Genomic DNA, 15,316 nt, shown 5'->3' with positions numbered 1-15,316 from the left:
AAACGTATCTTAAACCTTTATTTAAACTTTAAAAAAAAGCAATTAAAATTCTATATAAAGCACCACACAACACACACACACACAAATGAACTATTTGAAAAGGCGAAATACCTAAAACTGCAAGAAATAATACACTACAACACACAAATTCTAGCATTTAGGGCCTCACTTAAAACACTCCCATATCAAATACAAAAATGTTTCACATACAAACACACTGCTTATGAACTAAGACATAATAATGTGTTTATACAAGAAAGGGTTAAATCTAACATTGGAAAATACAGCACTGTAAATAGAGCTATCAACAGCTGGAATAACCTTGATGCAGAGACAAAACAAGCTGCAAACTTGACTAGATATAAAGAAAAAACTCGGAAGACATTTTTACATGAATACAAGATCAACACATCAACGAGATGGAATTTATCAACTGGTCATTGAACACAATCGACTTAATCTTCACGAACAGAAGATCACTACAACACGAACCAGCGTGTCCAAAAGAGACATTCCCGAGTGGTTACGTCATGGATGGAAAGGGAAAAACCCAAATGCTGTGCCTCTCAATCCTCTCAGTGGAAGATGTGGAGGACCTCTGCCTGTTAGGGGTCATGATCATTGGCCTGCTAATGATGGGGTATGTGCCTTTCTAATCCTTCGTATGCTAAGAAAACTTTCTGAAGATATCAAGTACTTCGAAAGAAGATGAACTTTTCTTTTGAACTGGAGGAACGCAAACAACATCTGGGAATGAAATCCGCAGGGAACAAGGCCGACACGAACAACGACAGAGAGGAGGAGGAATAAAGAAAGACAACACTGACTACAGATGAGAATAAATCCTACACAAAAAAAAAAAATGAAATTGTGTTCAGAACAACCTAAGAATGTTTGACCAGAGAGACAAGCTTTGATGTATATTTTCTGTGTTCAAAACAGGGGACGGGACTTCGATAAGCAAACTGCTTCTCTCGTCTCCTTTTTCGGCATGTACAAAAAAAAAAAAAAAAGTGAATGTAACCATGTCGGAAATAAACTGAATAAATAAATAAATAAATAAATAAATATACCAATTGGTTAAAACAACAACAATAATATATTATACACCACATTTTCTTTCCTTTCAATTAAAAAGAAAAAAAAAATGTGACTAATAATTTGCAAATATGAATGCAATTGATCACGATTAATTACATTATGTTGTAGAATTTCTAAACAAGACAATTTTGTTTATTTTGAAATGGTTAAATTAATTATGTTGAAATCTGTAATATTTGCATTTCTTTTTCTCAAAGTAAAAGAGACAAAATAGCAGAGAGCAGCTCTCTGTTTATAAACTACTGTAATTATATGTCTTAATGACGCTCTGTAGATGTAGAGGAGAATTATTTTGAAAAGCTAAATGGACTGGTAAATGGTAAATGGACATGATTTATATAGAACTTTATCACCACTGAAACAGTCTCAAAGCGCTTTACATATCAGCTCATTCACCCAATCACTCTCACATTCACACACCAGTGGGACAGGACTGACATGCAAGGCGCTAGTCGACCATTGGGAGCAACTTAGGGTTCAGTGTCTTGCCCAAGGACACTTCAACACATAGTCAGGTACTGGGATCGAACCCCCAACCTCTCAATCAGAAGACGACCCTCTACCACCTGAGCCACGGTCGCCCAGAGGCTAAAAACCTCTGAATCCTTAATTGTTCTTTGCTGTTTTGTTTTCGTATGTGGTTTTATTTTAATGTACTTATGCTCTGCCATTTAAAATTCTCAGTGTTTTGCTAAAGTTTCCATGTCTTGTATTGTTCATTTTTAACAAAGTTCTCCTAATGCTAAGTTAATGTGATAATATTCACAGCCCTGTTTAATATGAGTGTGTATTGCCTGGCATTTGGCGATACAGTTTGTATCCTGATACATAGGTCACGATAATGATATGATATATCCCGATATTAAAGTATAAGGTGATTATTGCAATTATTATTATTTTTTTTTATTAATGGCCTAAGAAACAACAAATCTGTAAATGTGTACACCTTCATGAGAACATTATGTATTATGTATTTACACTCAAAACATTGGCTTTAACGTGACATGTGCCAATAACTTAGAATAAAAAATAACATACAATCTACCTGTGGCTTTTAAACCAACTTTACCTTTAGTGTAACTTAACTGAGGTAAATGTTTAGAACAACAAATAAATGTCGAAAGTTAGTATTTCATTGAAAAACCACAGTCTGGTCAACATGCCCAGGTTTCAGCTCTTCTTTGTACAGTTATAATGTCTCTTGTAGTGGAAAACACTTTCCTGGTTAAATAAAGGTGTTTAAAAAAATATAATAAATAAATCAATATGGATGCATTTTTTCAACATCCCTACGATTTAACATATTAAACAGGTATCATAGCATTATTGCTACCACAGAACAGTCCAAAATACATGAACAAACTTTCAAGTAAAAACAAGGATATTTTACACTTTTACAAATAGTGCAACTATTGACCCCTGACATGCATGTTAATCTAATAAACTCACACAGGGATAAACATTTCTCATTTATTAATAGAGTTCATTTGCCCTTTGGAGGGAATTGGAAATCTGTGTTTTTGTAGATTTACAAAGTTGTTTTTTGTTTGTGTGAATGTTTACATGCAGATCAAATCTTTTCACATTGATCTTTATTCCATTAAATCATCACATTGAACTGTAGAAACCTCCATGTATGAGCACAGCAGATCTAGTAGTGATGACGTATGTTCTCACTGTCCCGTTTCCCTAACGTAGATGGATGACATCAATGTGCTCCACCACAGATGTCTTCTGAATCTGAGGCGTCGGATACGAGACATCGGTGACGCTCGACCGGCTCAGGAACGATACACCAGGCTGCACAAGGATGGAGACATGCTCAGGTTAGACAGTTTCTACATATTTATGACATAAAGGTTCTGTTTGCATAATATGACATCACTGGGGCTCACCATAGAGGATCATTTTTAGTTTAAATAAAACTTGTTTATTTGACCCCCTATTGCCTTATTGTACTGTGTATGCACTGTATTATGTCTGTGTATCATGTGTATAGGTATATATTGTTTTTGTCGTGTTCTGTATGTTGCAATATAAAATTAAATTTCAATTAAAAAAAACTCTGAAATACAGAGAACCAATAAGATAAGCAGATATAAGTCACAACGAGACGATACGTTTTAATGAATGAGAAACTGTAAATAAATAAAACGACTATATATTTGTATTTGTTTAGAAAGTAAAATGTGTCTTTAATGTATTAACAAGTTTGTTTATAAATTATACACACCCCCCCCACCCTCACCTCAGTGTTTGATAAAATGATGTAACTTCTTTTTAAACGTGTTGTTAGTGTGTGTGTGTGTGTCTGTGTGTGTGTGTGTGTGTGTGTGTGTGTGCGTGCGCGTGCGTGAGGTGCGTGTCGTTGGACCTTAATGCGTATCAGCGGTTGATAACCTGTAATTTTCCTCTTTAGTTACCAAGGGAACTCTGAGGAAGTGGGTTGCTATGTGGCTGGTTGTCCTCTATCCAAGCAGAACTGCTACTTCGAGGTAAGACTGACATAGTGAAGCTTAGAGCTGCTGTTTATCAGGAGGTTGTTTTATATTCTTCCATGTTTCTGCACAAGCACCCCAAACACAACAAAGAACCAGCCCCCACATTGGTTCTCTGTTAAAAACGCACAGAGGGAGGAGCCATCCACATTATTATGGTCACGTACCCCATACTATTATTCCTGCTTGTGCCATAGATTGCTTTTCCATCCCTGCAGCAATTTTATCCTCAGGAATCCTGAAGCTGACCTTTTTCTGAGCTTTATATTAAACTCATTAAATCTTTCCGAGCACTCCCTGCAGTGTGCTCCTGTACCTTAAAGGGTACACGCACCCCTGTTTGGGAACCACTGTCCTAGGGTTAAAGGAGCTTCTCTCAGGGATTAGTTGCAGGTTCTCTATGTTTCCTCTTTGCTGTGTCTGTGTCTTATCCTCCACAGATGGAATGTTTATTCCAGTAGCTGAAGATGTAGCTAAATCTCTGAACCAGCCCCACATGACATGAAAGGCCTGCTATGACAGTAGAAGAACATCCAGCCAATAAGAACACAGATGATCCACTCGTGCAGAGTGTTTGTTTAAAGTCTTTAACTTTAACTTCATTTTTCCAGCTTTCATTGGACGTCTTTTCATCAAAAGGTGGCAGAACTTTGTCATTACCAGCTTCTATCCTCTGCTCTCATTGGTTGTTCAATTATATTTTCTCACTTTTTCTTCATTTTGATTTTTCTAATTAGACAGTTACCAAATGTTAACAAAAGGAAAGTACTCATTGGCCACATTTATGTGACAGCTTTAATTCCTCTTTAATTCAGAATAAAAGTTAAATCCACTTTAAACTGACCTTGTAAACAATTCATTCTGAATGAAATGGTAATTCTGAATTAAACCTAAATACAAATTAAGTGGCTGGTTTATTCTGATTTTAATTCTGAATTAAATAATTCCTCAATCTTGTAAACATTGAATTCTGCTTCAAATGAATTCTGATTGTTCTGCACATGCTCATCTGGTCACAACGTATGTTATGAAATCTCTGTTCATCATCAACTGACGAGTAAAACTTTGACAAAAAAGATGAGTGGATAACTTAAATCCGTCCATTGTTTTAGTTTCTGCACACTTCTTCCTCACTTTTTAACAGTAGAGCGCCCCCTAGGACACGTACCTGTACAACATGTAACAAACCAAAGCCGCTCATTAGAAGTCACAATGTTTAGGAGGTAGACTCAGAGAAGTGATGCAGACACAGTGATGTATGTTACCTCTGTGGACTTTGGCTTGTTGCTCTGATTGGCTGTGACTCACAGCTTGTGATTGTGTTTGTCTCTGTGCCCAGTTTAATGTTTTTATTGTACCAAAATAACTCAGTGAATGGGTTTATAATGAAGATGCTTCACCTGTGAAAACACTCAACACTTTGACCTCAGCATGAAACCAATCAATCCACCTCAAATCAATACTTTTCTGATGTGTTTTCTGAGAAATTCACATTGATGAGGTTATGTTTAACCTTTATTTACAGCGTGTGTGGTTACCTGTATATCAGAGCCAGTCCAACATCCAGATCTTTGATTACTAAACTTTTATTTTGGTAGTCAGCAGGAATCGCAAAACCATTTCACCATTACAGAATCATTAATCATTGAAGACATTTTCAGTGTTTAAACAAAAACACACAAAATGATGATAGTAATTATTTTGATTAGAACTCGAACTGTAAATACAAAAGTTGATGATCTCTATGGAGTTAAGTACATCATTACATCACAATCTTTGATACAGGAAATGACATAAATGATAAAAACTGTAGCAATAAATCTTTTCAAGAGGCACTAAATTCTGTTTCGTTCCACTTATTTACAAAATGTGATTATTTAAATTGTGTGTTTTCACTATTCATTCCATCATTATGATCTAAAGGTATTTTTTCACAGAATTCTGAGCAAAATGTTGTAGTCGGACAAAGGGGGGACTTGGGTTCCTAAAGTAAGAGAAAGGGGTACATAAAGCAAAAAAAGTCACAGAAACATGAATCACAACTTATTCAGTTGTAGATATCTCCAAAATAATACACAAATTTAATTAAACTCCACTATATTAACAGGGCTCACATTTTCCCTATGTTTATATCACACGATAGAAGTTATTTTTAATCTGAAATTGTTAAAATAACGACATTTTTCCCAAATCCTGCAATTTTCTTCAAGTTATTCCACAAAATGTTATCAAATTACATAAAAATTGGTCACAATATCAAATAAATGTAAAGTGTAGATCCTGCGGGGACTGATTTCTGTTACTTATTGCTTTGATGTGATCAGTACATATTTTATAATTCATTTATACGTGGAAGTGAAAACTAGAGCACAATAATGAATAAATTACTCCTTTACCCACCTAAAATCTGTGGCCCACTTTAGATAAACTGCTCCGTATTTGGCCCCTGAACTAAAATGAGTTTCACACCCCTGATCTAGGGCCTGTCCTCTGAAGCTGGATCAATATATCCTGGATCAGTATATCCTGATATGTGTGTGTTAGCTTCAGCTAACCAAACATTCTCTGTACTATGAAGCAGGATATAAACACGTTGACTAACCCAGGTTGGCTACATGCACGTTCCTGTGACAGGGGGCGGAGTTGGCAGTGTCAGACCAATCACAATCACAGAGAAACTGTGGAGAGCAACTTAGGTCACTATTGAGGACAAATTCTCTAAAAATATGAAGAATTAAAATCCATAATTCAGACCAAAAACAGGTGGGACTTTAGTACTGGCTCAGTTTTTATCCACTTCTGAACCTACTCCCAACCAGGTTCGGTGTTCAGCCTAAGTTACCATGGTGATTTAACCTGATAACCAGTGTCATAGTACAGCACACATGGAATAATTCCTAGAAGTTAGCGCGATAAGAGGAAATGCAGCTTCTCAGTACAGGCCCAACAAAGTTTATTCATGTGATGACTTGTGAAATACTTTAAACTGAACTTTCTATGGCTGTCTAATAAATTATTTTAATGATATCTGACAAAAAAGAAAATGAAGCAAACCATGAAGTGGTTCTAATGTGGCGTAAATGATGGTTTGTAGGATAATAAAAGTGGAATTAATGAATGGATATATTACAGTATGCTGCTTTTTAAATCTCATCATTATCCAGGTGAACATGTGATTGATCTTTTTATGGTTTTTCTGACTTTGGGCGACTTCTGTGTCTGTGAAGTGTCGTCATGCATTCCTGGGCTAAAATAGGCTCATAAATGATGAATGATTAGAGTTTCTATTGACACAGTGCTGACATGTTACAGTAAAGGTGTATGAAAGCCTCAACTGATGTTGTTCATTTAAGAAATAATATTTCTTAAATGATTTCAATGGGTTTAACACAAATGATAATGAATTTTCTCATTGTCTTCAGGTGACCATAGTGGACTCAGGTGTGAGGGGGTCCATCGCTGTAGGTCTGGTGCCAAAGTTCTATCGTCTGGACCACCAACCGGGCTGGCTGCCGTACTCTGTAGCTTACCACGCCGACAACGGCAAGTAAGTGAAACCACACAGTTGTTCTTTTATAGTTTTGGCTCATTTAAAAACACCTGAATTTATAAAAAAAAAAAACACTCAAAAATATTTCCTTTTTTTCATGAGAAGATTCTTCAGATGTTTCCATATGAAATTTATGGTTAAAGATCAATGGATACACTTTTTACACAATTCCACGTTACATGAAGTGACGCACATGGTCACATGATCACTTCTCTGTGAGAAAACATGACGCGGTGCATGTGGACAGAAGAGGAGATATTTATTATTATTAGACTTAATAATAATTATTGATTATTATTAGACTTCATAATATCTATTGATTATTATTAGACTTCATAATATCTATTGATTATTAGACTTAATATTCATTAGTGATTATTAGACATTAATAATTACTGATTATTAGACTTAATAATAATTAGTGATTATTAGACTAATAATAATTAGTGATTATTAGACTTAATAATGATTAGTGATTATTAGACTTAATAATGATTAGTGATTATTAGACTTAATAATGATTAGTGATTATTAGACTAATAATAATTAGTGATTATTAGACTAATAATAATTAGTGATTATTAGACTAATAATGATTAGTGATTATTAGACTTAATAATGATTAGTGATTATTAGACTTAATAATAATTAGTGATTATTAGACTAATAATAATTAATTATTATTAGACTAATAATGATTAATTATTATTAGACTAATAATAATTAGTGATTATTAGACTAATAATAATTAGTGATTATTAGACTAATAATGATTAGTGATTATTAGACTTAATAATGATTAGTGATTATTAGACTAATAATAATTAGTGATTATTAGACTAATAATAATTAGTGATTATTAGACTAATAATAATTAGTGATTATTAGACGTAATAATGATTAGTGATTATTAGACGTAATAATGATTAGTGATTATTAGACTAATAATGATTAGTGATTATTAGACTAATAATGATTAGTGATTATTAGACTTAATAATAATTAGTGATTATTAGACTAATAATAATTAGTGATTATTAGACTAATAATGATTAGTGATTATTAGACTTAATAATGATTAGTGATTATTAGACTTAATAATGATTAGTGATTATTAGACTAATAATGATTAGTGATTATTAGACTAATAATAATTAGTGATTATTAGACTAATAATAATTAGTGATTATTAGACTAATAATAATTAGTGATTATTAGACTTAATAATGATTAGTGATTATTAGATTAATAATAATTAGTGATTATTAGACTTAATAATGATTAGTGATTATTAGACTTAATAATGATTAGTGATTATTAGACTAATAATGATTAGTGATTATTAGACTAATAATAATTAGTGATTATTAGACTAATAATGATTAGTGATTATTAGACTTAATAATGATTAGTGATTATTAGACTTAATAATAATTAGTGATTATTAGACTAATAATAATTAGTGATTATTAGACTTAATAATAATTAGTGATTATTAGACTTAATAATGATTAGTGATTATTAGACTTAATAATAATTAGTGATTATTAGACTAATAATAATTAGTGATTATTAGACTAATAATAATTAGTGATTATTAGACTAATAATGATTAGTGATTATTAGACTTAATAATGATTAGTGATTATTAGACTTAATAATAATTAGTGATTATTAGACTAATAATAATTAGTGATTATTAGACTAATAATAATTAGTGATTATTAGACTAATAATGATTAGTGATTATTAGACTTAATAATGATTAGTGATTATTAGACTTAATAATAATTAGTGATTATTAGACTAATAATAATTAGTGATTATTAGACTAATAATGATTAGTGATTATTAGACTTAATAATGATTAGTGATTATTAGACTTAATAATAATTAGTGATTATTAGACTAATAATAATTAGTGATTATTAGACTTAATAATGATTAGTGATTATTAGACTTAATAATGATTAGTGATTATTAGACTTAATAATGATTAGTGATTATTAGACTAATAATGATTAGTGATTATTAGACTTAATAATGATTAGAGATTATTAGACTAATAATGATTAGTGATTATTAGACTAATAATGATTAGTGATTATTAGACTAATAATAATTAGTGCCACATTAGATGTGAAACAACCTATGAATACAGAATGTTCTAAGGAGGTGTGTAACGTCCATCTTCCTGCTGAGAAGTCTCACAGGATGAGATTTCACCAGAGTTACCAGGCTCCGCCCCCAAAACAACTTTTAATGGAAACACCTTCAAACACACATTAGACTTTGTGGAAACTTTAGAAATTTCACTTTGATTTTGTGAAAAACTGTAAAGGAAATACAGTAGATAGATATATTATTTATGTTCCACACTCACTACCTTTTCTGACCTGTGGGGGCAGCAACAGGCCTCTGCTGCATTTAGAAGAACAACACCACCACCAATGAAGGGTAGAGAGAGTCAGCATGTCAGAATCTGAAGGAAAAAACAATACTAGTTACATATTTCATTGAAGAGTCTTTAATGAACAGGATAATCCCAAACTTTAAGGGGAACTCTTGGTTTTCAGGCTGTACAATGGTAACCCAGTGGGGCAACAATTTGGACCCAAATGTGCTCGTGGAGATCGGATCGGATGTGGAATACAGTCAGAAAACATCCAAGAGGGACTCACAACGGTCTTCTTCACCAAAAATAGAAAAGAGGTGAGTGTGTTTTTGTGTAAATAGTTTGCATTCTTTCTGTGAGGTCTGGTACTAATGATTGAGGAGTATGAGGTTGTTGGTTTGAGTCTGTCACTGACTCTGACTCTGCTGCCGCTCAGGTGGGTTCTGTGGAGGTTCCTTTGTGTGCAGACGGCCTGTTCCCTGCGGTAGGGATGCACTCCCTGGGGGAGGAGGTGAAGGTGGACCTGCAGGCCCACTGGTTCCTAGACGAGGAAGACAGCATGATGATGATGGTGGACAGCCACGAGGACGACTGGGGACGGCTCTATGACGTCAGAGTCAGTGGCACGGTAAGACTAGGGGGAGGAGCCTATCACAGGTCAGAGGCTCCGCCCTCATCAGTTTTAAAAGCTACTGATGTGAAGGTGTCAAAGGTGGAGAATCATCAGAGATATTTAGCCTCAGTGTGCTTCAGGTTTTTAATGCTGGAGGTTCCAAATGCATCTTGGGAAACTTGTAAGAACACTCATCATTCTAATCATACTATAGTATATAGTAGACTGTTTATAATCATTGAGTTTGTAGTGTAAAGTACGTTAGTGGGACATTTCAAACATGATTTATAATCATCAACTTAATCAGTCTTTCAATCCAAACTCTTCATATTTGCTTCCTTCATACCTGTCTCTCCTCACCTTGTTTTTTCTCTGTTTGTTGTTGTTTCCCATGAGGAATCTAATTATGGTTTTCAGTTGCACAACATTTCTTCTCTTTATTTTTCTCCCTCTTCTCTGCTCACTAAATACTTTGGTTGTGAATCAATCATATCAATATAATTTATTTAACCTGGATCCTTTATTTACAAGAGTGACCTGGGCAAGATGGCAGCACAAAAAACACAACAGTTACAATAAAAACACACACACAGGTTTATATGTTTACATAACAGTCACAAGATTAATTTGAGCTCACCACTATTTCTATTTCTTCTATAATTATCTTGAATTCTCCCAGAGTAGAGTTTAGATTCTTGGTTCAGGCCTCATTTTCCCCCTCAGCTTCATTTTTAACTCTTTATTTATTTATTTTACTTTTTTTAAAATCTCTATTACCTTAATATGATTTTTTAATAAACACAAAAACACTTCTATGTTGTTATGGTATCATTTCTAAAGTGATTTCTGTTAGTAGTGGACAGGATATTAACAGCGTTGTGTTTAGTTGTTCAGCGTTCACATTCACTGATGATTATTTGCTGATTTTGCTCATTCCTCACTTGTTGCTGGAGCTCAGAGAACAAATATGATTGGTTCTTCAGTCTGGTCTGCGTACTGTAACATACTGGGTTCTATGTTCTGGTTAAGTTCCACTGTGTGCTGAGTGTTGATTGGCTGGGAGGCTAGGGAAAGGGCGGGCGTAAGTGGGGAAAAGAGTGAACAATACACCTTTTCGCGTGACGTCAGCACTTGACTTAGCAACGAGCGCTGACATTTTAAAAGTGGTAATCATTTGCCTGACAATCGTTATTTACCGCTGATTTTGCAGTCTGGTTGATTTTTATTGTATAATGACCAAATCCTGCGTATTATTTACCTGTCATAACCACGTCTGGCTGAAGGTAAAGATATCATTTCACAGAAATGAAACAGAAATGATGGATCCAATCACTGAGGAGAACAAACGTAGATAGAACTACATGAAGCCCAAAATCAAAGTGGTCGTATGTTTACAGTAGACATTATGTTAACGGTAGGTTGTGTATTTAAAGGATCCAATTTCTTCCTGACTGATTTTATGACATTGATTATGAATTATCCTACATTTAAATTGTAATTTATTCAGTAATGACTGAAATGTTTATGGCTAGTATGTCTAACTTGAAGACAAGCAACGTGAAATTAACAGTAAATATGCAATGTGTTGACTTGTATATGAACTGTAAGTATATTAAATAAACAAATGTGCTTCATTAACCCATTTATGTTTTAATTTAGGCTGTTTTATTATTATTATTATTAGCAGGGCTAGCCTAGCATATCCACATCGCGTAACGAGCCAATTATCATGATGACACAGGCCTACATAGACGTAAAAACATATACATAAGTCTACCTTAAACAAAATATATACATCCAAGCTTTAGTAACTCCTCATCTTCTCCATTGTGTAGACACCAGGGCTGTTAATGAGCTACTCTTAAACATCAGGTCATTGGAGATCTGTGTCAGGTCGGGCTTTATGCCCGCGGGCTCTGCTCGGGCTGGATTTTTTGGACCTGATCTAAACTCTACCTCAGAGTTACAAGATGTGTCAGTTTCAAGTCCATTCCATCATTATTCCATAATCATTCCAGGTAGAACGGGCAGATCATTTAAAGGCCTGGTTCAGTTCTGACTCTGGGGACCTGCATCCGTGCGGTGTCTTGAGAGCACAGGTTATACTGACTGATGTTTCTACACATGTATAAACACAAATATGTTGGTAGAAGTTTAAGAATAGATTTATAAATTAAAGTCAACCAGTGAGAAAGTCTACAAATATACAAAGATGGGCAACGAGCGACCGCATGTAGGCCTCTATTCTCCCAAAAAGCCGTACCGCGGTGCTGTGTCCCTGCACACCTCCATCCACCCTCTGGGTGGAGCCTCCCTGAAATGTGGGCATTCCCATTTAAATCTGGCCTTGCGTGTATTCTCCCGTCTGCTTAAGTTCTTACGTTCTTCTGATTCTAGAATCAGTGCAGCGCCCCCAGAAGGTGAAACATTATATTGCACTAGAAATATGGACTTAGTTACAATTTAATCCACACAGACAGAGTCACACAAGCAGATCAAAGAATTGACCATCAGCGTTATGTTCACATTTAACATGTTTTAAACGGGACAAAATGTGTTACATTTCATTATATTTTATTTGTGTCGACCACTCCTTGTCCTGGAAGGTAGGTGTGTGTGTGTGTGTGTGTGTGTGTGCGTGCGTGCGTGCTTCAGCTTGATGACTGAATTCTGAATGCACAAATTTAAGAAGTTTTTAAAATCAGGCTTTCCAAACAAACATTAATCTGGTGTTAATATGAGGGGAAAAGAGAGATTTTAACTGTGACTCAGACAGAAAAATCTGTCCAATCCTCTCACTGCAGTAATCTGATCAATAGTCTGATCAATAATCTGATCAAATCAACTTGTTATATTGTTTATCAATGAAAGTGTTTCAAATTAAAACTGCGCTTTATCATTTTCACAGATTTCAACTACATTTACAAGAGTTGGGAAAACTCCATGTTCTGTGATGTCTAGACAGCCCAAAATAATGACATCATGACCCAGTCCGCCTTCATTCACAGACTACGCACTTTTGGTTGATTTACGTGCGGTGGGCCTGTCAGGAACCTGGACTGGAGAATACGCGTAGGAGAGAGGAGCGTATAACTGCAGGCGCGTAAAAAAGAGCTTAAGTCGAGACGGGAGAATAGAGCCATAATGAACAGTGATATACAATATCCTGTTTATTTAAAAACTCATGAGGAGCTCATGCATAAAAAGCATAGTAGTTGTTGCACCCATAGTTGTGGTGGGGATCAAATGTTTTCTGACTCGCATTGAAAAACATGATTGATTTCTAAAAGAGAAAACCCAGTTCAACCTCCTCTTGAACACAAGTTGATCAATATGCAGTTTAAAGGACAAGTTCTGACCAATCAGATCAAGTGAATGAAACTAATAAAGTGTGGACGTGTTTTCTACTCATTTATTAGTGTTTTTAATGATGAACTCCACCATGTCGGTTCCTCCAGCAGCACCTGATTCACTCACTACGGGTCCAAACATAGGAGAAGTTTACTGTGCTGCTATTTGATGAATGTAGATAATAACGTCCTCTGGCGAGGAGGAGGGGGAGGGGGAGGAGGAGGAGGAGGAGGAGGAGGAGGAGGAGGAGGAGGGGGAGGAGGAGGAGGGATGGATCAGTGTGAGATAAATGTCTTTCTGAGCCTGGTATGTCTTTGATGAGGTGCTAGTGAAAAGCAGAAAACCACAGAATGCACACAGAGAACCAGTGGCAGCAGAAACATGTTTACATTAGTCCTGTTTGATAAAAGCCCACCTGCTCTTCATCACTTTGTAACGCTCTGTTTCTATTGTTACCTTCAAATATACCTTCATCATTCACTCTGTCAGCGCTGATAAAGTCTGTATTAACGTGTGTCCTCGCTTTGAACCACTCACTGTACTCACAGCAGTGACTGTTGAACCTGTGCATTGAGATATAATGGGTTTAAAGCCTGGTGTGTCTGTGTGTGTGTGTGTGTCTGTGTGTGTGTCTGTGTGTGTGTGTGTGTGTCTGTGTGTGTCTGTGTGTGATGTCATTAGTTCTCATTAATCAGCTGTAAACATTAACTGTAACCATGCTGTGTTAGCGGCCTGTCAGGAGTGGTTAATTACACTTTATCCTCTTGTATATTTAGGCGTTTTGTGTGCTTTGGTCATATTTTTGTTGTCATTTTGTATGTTTTATTTTTTGTGTGCTTTTGTAGTAGTTTTGTGTATTTCTGTTATATTTTTGTGCATTTTTGTTATTGTTTTGTATATTGTTCTGTTTTTTGTAGTTCTTTTGTTTGTTTTTGCCTGTGGCGGGCCATGCATTTCACCCCGAGGCCTTCAATGACATCCTACTGAGTCCAACCTAAATGAATACACCTCATTATACCATCAATATACACCACAGTGCGAGAATCCATACAGACTCACACATGCACATTACATCACTCTTTATATAGGCTGTTCAAGCAACACTTAATTTCCAGAGCATTTAGACTCAATAAGCTCGTATTCACAATTAAAAGTAAGAAACTAAGATCACAGATATTGTACTGCCAAATCTGAAAACTAAAAGCTGATTTTAGAGATTAGTCAACAAAGTTTTATTAGTCCACCAAAAGTATATGTGAGCTTAAACAAGTTCGTCCAATAAAACGAGCATTGACGCGGTTCATATAAGACACCAACGAGGCCATAACAAAACCAACAATTCATTGAAAATTTTAAAAGTAAAGCAAACACATTATTTGGATTTGTTTTAGAGAAAATGCAATTGTAAAACAACTAGGGGTGTGAAAAAAAATGTATTTTACGATATATCTCGATTTTTTTGGGTGCTGATTTGAAATCGATTTTTATTATTTTGTTTTACTTATTTATTTATTTATTGGATATTTAATCAATATTTTTGTGTATTTGTGCAATATTTCAGTGGTTGCAATGCTTTCAATGTGTTGCTATGGTTATTTGATGCACTATATTTTATGATGGCGGTGTGTAATACCTGTAATATTTATGTATGCAGACATTTTATTTTCATATAATCTGTTCACATCAGTGTTTAAAATGATACAATAGGAGAAATTATTTGCTCTTATTTTTGTGTATAGTCAGTAACTCAGGGTGATTTATCCTTAATGTTCTCACTTATAGTTGTTACAATGTCGTTGTTATGTTGT

General features: G+C 34.8%; 1 protein-coding gene across 3 annotated transcripts in view; it reads left to right on the top strand.

Annotated features, from left to right (window-relative positions):
* Nucleotides 1-15,316, top strand: part of spryd3 (SPRY domain containing 3) — a 57,135-nt gene that overhangs the window by 3,302 nt on the left and 38,517 nt on the right. For 2 of the 3 annotated variants that reach the window (XM_028453280.1, XM_028453278.1), the window contains exons 2-6: nucleotides 2,800-2,927; nucleotides 3,521-3,596; nucleotides 7,022-7,146; nucleotides 9,726-9,861; nucleotides 9,981-10,172. In XM_028453280.1, the coding sequence (XP_028309081.1) occupies nucleotides 2,800-2,927; nucleotides 3,521-3,596; nucleotides 7,022-7,146; nucleotides 9,726-9,861; nucleotides 9,981-10,172 (657 nt within the window). The remainder of the gene's footprint in view (nucleotides 1-2,799; nucleotides 2,928-3,520; nucleotides 3,597-7,021; nucleotides 7,147-9,725; nucleotides 9,862-9,980; nucleotides 10,173-15,316) is intronic. The other variant, XM_028453279.1, reaches the window with a different exon arrangement.

Source organism: Gouania willdenowi, chromosome 7 (genome assembly GCF_900634775.1).
Source record: "Gouania willdenowi chromosome 7, fGouWil2.1, whole genome shotgun sequence".
NCBI lineage: Eukaryota > Metazoa > Chordata > Actinopteri > Blenniiformes > Gobiesocidae > Gouania > Gouania willdenowi.
The sequence above is the reverse complement of the archived record's forward strand: the minus strand, read 5'-3'. Positions and strand labels throughout refer to the sequence as shown.